Here is an 8,696-nt window from a genome sequence, read left to right on the forward strand (position 1 = left end):
TTTTTCAACTGACATCTCTCGTGTTGGAGCCATGATTCATGTGATCACTCCTTTTTAGCTGCAGACTAACGAGCAGATCTAATTTGATGCAGGTGTTAGTTTTGGAAATGAAAATTTACAGGGTGATTCCATAATTTTTTCCTCAGAATTGAGTGATTCCATAATTTTTTCCCTCTGCTTGGTCTGAAAAAAATTACCCTTACTGAGTACCACATTTTTTATCTTGATTTCTTTTAGTGTTTCTTAAAGCCCTAAAGTTGCCATTTGAAATGACTTTAGTTTTCTGCCATGTCTGTGATCTGCTTTTTTTCAACAACATTAAACAACTGAATGAACATCCTCCGAGCCCGGTGATTCCATAATTTTTGCCACGGGTTGTATGTTGAAAAAAAACATCTGACTAGCACGTTCTTCCACAATGAAGGAAGTGTGAACAGGTGCAAGCTGCTGTCACTGCAGTAAAGAGAAATCAAGCAGAGCAGCAGCACACTGCATGCACAAGATATATGCAAAGATTAAAAAAAAATCTGCATTACTGCAATATACAATATGTTTATAAAATTCAGGTGTTAAAGGGAACCTGTCACAAGGTTTGGCCGATATGAGATACTGCCAGCACCTTTTAGCCCTCATATACAGCAATCTATAATGCTGCATATAAGTCCCTGATCCGATCTGCAAGAGAAGAGAAAGAGCTTTTATTATACTCACCTGCGGGGTGGTCTGGTCCAATGGGTGTCGTTCATCTTGGTTCGGTGCCTCCCTTCTTTCGATGCTGTCCTCCTTCTTACTTCAGGTGGATGACGCGTGCTATGTCATCCACGCAGTCTTCCCGGCAACGCGCTCCTCCACAGGCATACTTCTCTGCTCTGAGGCAGAGTAAAGTACTGCAGTGCGCATGCGGCGGAAAAGGTCAAAGAGCCCTGGCACTTGCGCACTGCAGTAGTTTGCTCTTCCCTCAGTCAGAGCAGAGACTTACGCCTGTGGAGGAGCGCATTGCCGGGAAGACTGCGTGGATGACATAGGGATGCGTCATCCACATGAAGCAAGAAGGAAGACTACATCGAAAGAAGACATTACTGACCCACTGCCAAACCGGTCATGCTGAAGGATGTTGCAGGCAGCAGATCGCTCTCCACGGCGTCTCCAGACTCTGTCACGTCTGTCACATGTGCTCAGTGTGAACCTGCTTTCATCTGTGAAGAGCACAGGGCGCCAGTGGCGACTTTGACAATCCTGGTGTTCTGTGGCAAATGCCAAGCATCCTGCACTGGGTTGGGCTGTGAGCACAACCCCCATCTGTGGACATCGGGCCCTCCTACCACCCTCACGGAGTCGGTTTCTAACCGTTTGTGCAGACACATGCTCATTTGTGGCCGGCTGGAGGTCATTTTGCAGGGCTCTCGCAGTGCTCCTCCTGTTCCTCCTTACACAAAGGCGGAGGTAGCTTTTCTGCTGCTGGGTTGTTGCCCTCCTATGGCTCCCTCCACGTCTCCTGGTGTACTGGCCTCTCTCCTGGTAGCACCTCCAGCCTCTGGACAATACGCTAACAGACACAGCAAACCTTATTGCCACAGCTCGCTTTGATGTGCAATCCTGGATGAGCTGCACTACCTGAGCAACTTCTGTGGGTTGTAGAATCCGTCTCATGCAATTACGAGTGCCAAAGCACAACCAACATTCAAAAGTGACCAAAACATCAGCCAGAAAGCATTGGTACTGGGATGTGGTCTGTGGTCCCCACCTGCAGAACCCCTCCTTTATTGAGGGTGCCTTGATAATTGCCAATAATTTCCATCTATTGTCTATTCCGTTTGCACAACAGCATTTGAAATTGATTGTCAATCAGTGTTGCTTCCTACGTGGACAGTTTGATTTCACAGAAGTTTGATTTACTTGGAGTTATATTCTGTTGTTTAAGTGTTCCCTTTATTTTTTTGAGCAGTGTATTTCAAATGAATCTGCGTCCAAGGACGCACGTTCTGTTGAATACTGAAATGGCCCAACCCACCCCTGTCCCTGGGGACCGGTGAGCAGAAGCAGGAGCCCGCATCAAATGCCGGGACACGATCTATGACTTATGTATACATCATAGGTCGTGAAGGGGTTAATAGTTCCCTTGGGGAACTTAAAGCTGAAAACGTCTGATCCCTTGTGCTATACATAGCTGTGCATTAGCAATGCTATGTATAGAGAAAATTACAATCTATGAACACCAGCTAAATGCTGTCTTTCACATGTGAGTCGTCATGACAAGCACTGAGATCTGTAGTAGATCCCCGGCTGTCATGGCAATCCATCGGCTTCCAGCGATCACATTCCAAGCCGATGGGTTCGTGGAATGACTGGCCCCCTGCCGGCGTGTGTTAAATACCGATTTCAGATATTTAACAGTCATAGGCAGAGTTCCTCTCCACCCGCTGATGTTAGAGGCAGATGATGGCTGGGAAAGATGTGGCTTGGCGTGCGAGCCCGCATAAAAGGCTGCAACACGACATATGACGTGTCACTGCTCTGTGCTTGGTTTGCACAGTCATTTTGTGCTGCCAGATTCCTTTTAGTTTGCTTTTCTCCTCCAATAGCTGTCCAAATCAGATTCTTGTGACATTATTCTACATCTTTCTTCGCACCTCCTTATCCCAGATCACAATACTCAGACAGTATGCGCTTTCTTTTTTTAAAATGCAATGGAGAAGGAAAAATTTAATAGTGCACACTAAGAAAGGTCGAGAGTCATATTGATGATGTTTTAATGGAAGTACGGAAAATAATCTGCATTTCCTCTCTCTGTAGGATCTCAGGCCCTCTTCCCTCGAAGAACACGTTGATCAGCCGGCTATTGAAGGAACAGTGTTGATAGTCCCATCATGCCATGGTTATATACAAGCGGATGATATTGATGGAGAATCTGTGCTTCCACTTACCACACTAGCAGGTAGTTTTGGCAGATTTTCACCTTTAGGCCACGGCCCCACTATCAGTATTCGATCAGTATTTTTTCTCAGGAGTGGGAGCCAAAACCAGGAGTGGGTGATAAATGCAGAATTGGTGACTTGTTTCTATTATACCTTTTCTCTGATTGTTCCTCATCTGGTTTTGGCTCCCACTCCTGAGAAAAAATACTGACCGAATACTGACCAAATACTGATAGTGGGGCCGTGGCCTTAGGCCACTTTCAGTATTTGGTCAGTATTTTTCATCAGTATTTGTAAGCCAAAACCAGGAGTGGGTGATAAATACAGAATTGGTAACTTGTATCTATTATACCTTTTCTCTGACTGTTCCTCACCTGGTTTTGGCTTACATATATTGATGTAAAATACTGACCATATACTGAACCATTACAGTGATTTCGATAATGGAAGCTATTAAAGACAAACTACGATTTTTTTTTTTACTGTTAATAACTTTTTTTTTTCCTTTCCCCTAGACCCAATTTTGCAGCACCACAGGGACAACATTCACCGAATTGACTCAACAGATGGACCAGATTCTGACGACTCAAAAGATATTGAGGATTTATAACCCCCTGCATTCCTCGTGTCCGCTTTGACTTGCTGCACCCATTCCGCCCTCACGCCTACGTGTTCTCCTTGTGACAGTTTGCTATGGCACCAAATCTCTTATTTTACCACAGCAAAGTTTGCACTATTATCACCAGCTTCCATTGTCACGGTCATGAAATTCAGATGATAAGTGGCATGTTCGCTCACAGTTTTCGCTTAACTAGAGGGGGAAGAAGGAAACGGTCGGTTTCTGGTAAATGACATTCCAGTGTTGTCTACAATGTTTCTTAAGCTTTATAATGTATCAGGAAATTCTGTACCAGATCCCAGAATCTCTCCAGAAAACTAGGAGACTTTTCTGGGCCACTAATGTAAGAGGTGGATCTTAATGCTAGAAGCAATATTTAAAGAAGCACTCCTCCTCCCATCAGCGGTTTTATTCTCTTAATATATTGCAATCATCATATTATACAGCACTGTGTACTTACAACTGCTCATTTTGCCCTTTTACCCAGCTAATTCTTCTCTTTTCCATTTGGTCTATGACATCACATGATTAAACACTGACAAGCTGAATCCTTCTAAGCTCTATGTAGAAACGGGAGGTCAATTTTCCCTGCATGAGTCATAAGTCACTGCAAAAGACCATGGTAGGTAGGGGGAGGAGGGAGCAGCTGGGTCAGGAGGTGAAAAGGGAAATGTAAGGACAAGAGCCTTCCTGTTTCTATACAGAACAGAGACAACAATAATTTACTGGGCAGAAAGGCAAAATGAGCAATTGTTAAGTACTCAGTGCTGTATAATAGGATGATGGCAATATACTAGGAGGATAAAAACTTTGATGGGAGGAGGAGGGCTTCTTTAATCTCATCCTTACATTTTACTTTTTGGTCTCAATGGGCATGGTGTACAGGGGCTGGTTTTCTACAATACAGTTTACAGAGGTGGTGACTGAAGTACAATACATCTGAAGAAGGCGCTAGGGCCTGGCCTAGATGATGGATGCCATTTGTAAGCAAAACAGGAAAATTACAACTAATCCTGTCCATGAGTCTGTCATTCTTTTGTGTTCTATGGAACACAATCAGCGGCTGACCGGAGGGCAAATACAGTGTTAATGGCACCAGCGGACCTGGAGAAAATTACCTAAATGGTGCCCTTCACTTGGCGTTATAACCCAGAACCGGGGTGTAACAAATGGTGCTAATGTACATATTATCTGCTATTTATAGATGTCCTGATAGTATTTATACAGAAAGTAGACTTTTCGTTATAGAATCTTTATCAAAAAACAAGCCCCGTCGCCTTACACATGTTCAGGGGGAGCATTTTTGTTTCCCAGCCGTCACTGTAAAAAGATGTATAGAAATCAACTTACCGTTGCTGATCCAAAGCTAACATCGAAGATAAACCAGTTCTGTAAGAACATGCTAAAGTCTGTCTTATGTGTACTGTATGCGCAGGTTGTTGCCTTCTAGTATTCCCTGTTATCAGCTATTTCAGACGGTGCAGTCTTTATAAGGATATATTCACATGAATGGGTTTTTTGGTCCATGTGTGCAATGGATTGTTAGCCTATGTATTAGTAGACGAATGTCCACACACAACTCCAGTCTGCGTGGATAAAAAAAACAACTTACCGCATACTAGTGCATGTGAATAGTGGGAAGCTCCTGCGTCCGCACGCCATGCAGACGCGCATACAGCGCTGCGGACAACTATACATGAAAATTTATGGAGATATTCACATGTGAGGTTTTGTTTTTTGTAACAGTGGCCTGAAAGAAAAAAAAAAAAAGCAGAGACCTGTCCATTTTTGAATCAGAATTACCTATACAAGTCTATGGGTTTGTGAAAAATCACAAATCGCACACATTGCCATGCATGTGTTATTTTTTTTTTTTTTTTTACATTGTAATGGCTGACGCAGACGACCGGAATATTCAGACAAGTGCTATCCGTTGTTTTGATGGATAGCACTCATCCCCATGTTATCCTATGGGGCTATCCACTTGGGAGAAATCGCTGCATGCCCAAGTTTGATCCGATATTCGGATCGCATTCAGCCATGCAAGTCACTGAGGTCTTGGAAACCATTTGACTGCACTTGGATGACATCTGAGTGCAGTCCAATTTCCACACACTAACAGAATGGGGAAATTTTTTTTCTCTCCATCTTCTCCTCATCCAAGAGAATCGGATCACAGTCTGTGCAGTTTGATCAGAATGTAATCCAATTCTCTGGGATGAGAGAACACACAGTTGCCTGACTTTAGCCTTAAAAAAAAAAAAAAAAAAAAAAAAAAAAAAGAGTCAAACGGGTGTATAACTCGGACAGGTATCGCAACGCAATGCTTGAATTGTCTATTGCCTCTCCTGACCCAAGCGGGCAGCATGTATTTCTATGCAGCTGTTATGCTCAGGCCAGTCAGAGCATTGCGTTGCGATCCCCATCTGACTCTTCCCTTAGAGATAGGAAAAGCTGTGCAATTTGTCTTTTTTTGGCATATGAGAAAAAGCATTAGGCCACGGCCCCACTATCAGTATTTGGTCAGTATTTTTGCTCAGGAGTGGGTGATAAATGCAGGATTGGTGACTTGTTTCTATTATACCTTTTCTCTGATTGTTCCTCACCTGGTTTTCTCATGAGAAAAAAAATCACTGTGAAAATCCAGCCTGATTCTTTACCCTTCAGACATCAGCGTTCACCATGATGTATGTTAAATGAGATTTTATATCTTCAGAATGAAAAACTAAATCTGTGACTTTCCCCATGATATTGTAACAGGTAAAAGATTTTTTTTAATACATGCAGATTATTCAATCATGAAATGAATCCTCCAGCACATTTCATACCCACTTTTGTCTTTCATGTGTGGTATTGTCATACATTGGCTCATTTTTAAGCAGCTATATGCAGATAGGTTCCCTTTAAGAAAAAAAAAAAAAAGTAGACGTCACTAAGTTTTTTGCTATTTAATCTGAGATCGGCATAATGTAGCCTTAAATCCAGCGATATAGAAGTTACAGCAAGCAGCCCAATAAGTGATACATCACTGGAATCAGAATCTCTGCCCCTACATTATGCTACCATTCCTGTTTGTATGTAACCCACAAACTATAATTGAGTGACGGCAGCTACACTTACACATCTCACCAGCAAACAGGGAACAAAGTCCCTTCATTGATGGATTAGTGGGCATCACACCAAGTCCCTCATTAAACCTTTAATCAATAAGCCTTAAATGAGTATTCTCAAGTTGTGTCTTGAACAACTCACAGTTGTCCAGTCTTATTGGATGGGGGAACAGCACTCCTTTTTCAGTAACATTAGCAGAACTTGAGCTGAACTTTAGGGCTTGTTCAAACTTTGCAAAGTTAAGATTTCTGAAATCTCAAACAGAATGTGCACATTTTTTTCTTGCAGAGTTGAAGGAGCTATGAGTTAAGAGCATGTCAATTCTTTCAGCAATTTATATCCATTCAAATGAATGGAAAATGCATAAAAAGTGCGTATTTGACACAATTTTTGTGTAAAATCAGCAGCTGAGAGAAAGGGAGTGGTGAGCTAATAACCGCTGTAAAGATATCACCTCTCCTGGAATGTAATTACTGGGTACACTGTCAGGCAGCAATGGTAATCAAGCTGTACACTATGTAAGATAAAAGTTCTAACAGTGGATAAATGATAGCAGGTAGACAGTAAGAATAGCAAGTCAAATTACGAACTTGCTTATTTTTAAACTAAAGCAATTCAATAAGAATACCTGTTTACATCAGTGTACTAGAAAAACCCCATTAAAAAAGGTTGTTAAGTTTGCTTGATTAGTTTTTGACGAAGTGTATTTTTGCTGGGCAAAAAAGTGTCTTAAATCCCATCCACTTTGCAGGAACTGTATCAAGTGAAGTCCACAATATGTGAATCTTCTCTTGCGAGTACACTGAATTTTATTTGTGAATTTTCCCATAGAATTACATTAGATGTGGAAATTTGCAGGTAAACAATGCATGACTATATCAATGTTTTGTTAAAGCCACATACCAGCATTATCAAAAACAAAGCTTTATTTAAAACATGACATACCAAAAAGAAACTGCAGTATCAAAAACGTGGAGGGCGGGGGAAAGCATGTAGGGAAAAAACAAACAAACCACAGACTGACTAGTTTTCATTCAATGGGTCCATAGATACCAGTCATTTTCTCATATGCCAAAATAAGTTTGCAAAGCTTCTCCTACCTAATACAATTTTAATAACAGAGACCACACAGATTGCGCACAGATGACATGATGTGCTGTCTGAAACCTGTATGGATAATATCGATCTAATTTTTTTTCTTTTGCAAATGCAGTCTGCAAAACAAAAAACCGTGAACAGCTCCCAAGAATATAATTGGTAGATGTTTCATCCAGGAAAAACATGGAGAGAACACGTACATGATGAACGGATGTTTAAATGGGTCCTAAGAGTTACCATGGCTAAAATGGGTTGTCCAGATTTGGGACAAAAATTTGCAGTTACTCTGTGCACACATGGTCACGATTCCCTGGTACACCCAGAGCGAGCGGGTGTCGTGTGACCGCTTACTTTATTCAACTTTCTGCCGAAAATCTAGACTACGAGCAAAATTCATAAAAGCTTTTATACCAGAATTCTGGCATAACAGCTCTGAAAAGTCGCAAAAAAGTTTAGGAGCTGTACTTAAATTTTGTGACTTTTCACATTTTCCAAAATGGGCGCAGCTGGAGCATGACGCCATAGCTTGCCCAATTTGTGACAAGCTGTGGTGTTCTGGACCAGAAATCTCAGTCCAGTCCCTGACCGCAGTGAGATTTGTGGCATGGCGGATAGCAGTGCACGCCACTCGTCAAATATCAAAAAAACTGACCAGCACCTCGAAACAGGATAAAACAAGTGTGAACAGGTGCAAGCCGTCACAACTATTAAATATAGCCAAGAAAACAGAGCTACACTTTGAAATGCTACGGTATGCAAATATTGAATATACGTATGAAATTGGAACTGCATTACGGCTATGGAAAATACGTTAAAAAAATGAAGGTACTTAGCGCACAAATTGGTCAATTCATGAGAGCGCACGCTAACCCAAGAAATAAGTCTTGCCACGGCTGATGGGCCCTCATAAATTGGCCAATTTGTGCGCTAAAGTACCTTCATTTTTTTAACGT

The 8,696-nt window shown here is 41.8% G+C and overlaps 1 protein-coding gene across 5 annotated transcripts in view; it reads left to right on the top strand.

Moving 5' to 3' along the window:
- DMTF1 (cyclin D binding myb like transcription factor 1) overlaps nucleotides 1-8,545 on the top strand; it is a 64,995-nt gene extending 56,450 nt beyond the window's left edge. For 4 of the 5 annotated variants that reach the window (XM_073652347.1, XM_073652345.1, XM_073652348.1 and 1 more), the window contains 2 exons: nucleotides 2,794-2,935; nucleotides 3,431-8,545. In XM_073652347.1, coding sequence (XP_073508448.1) covers nucleotides 2,794-2,935; nucleotides 3,431-3,525 — 237 coding nt within the window. In that variant the 3' untranslated portion in view covers nucleotides 3,526-8,545. The remainder of the gene's footprint in view (nucleotides 1-2,793; nucleotides 2,936-3,430) is intronic. The other variant, XR_012251244.1, reaches the window with a different exon arrangement.
- The last annotated feature ends 151 nt before the right edge of the window (nucleotides 8,546-8,696 follow it).

This window comes from Phyllobates terribilis, unplaced genomic scaffold (genome assembly GCF_046119375.1).
Source record: "Phyllobates terribilis strain yellow unplaced genomic scaffold, ASM4611937v1 Scaffold_11__3_contigs__length_659146591, whole genome shotgun sequence".
Lineage (NCBI taxonomy): Eukaryota > Metazoa > Chordata > Amphibia > Anura > Dendrobatidae > Phyllobates > Phyllobates terribilis.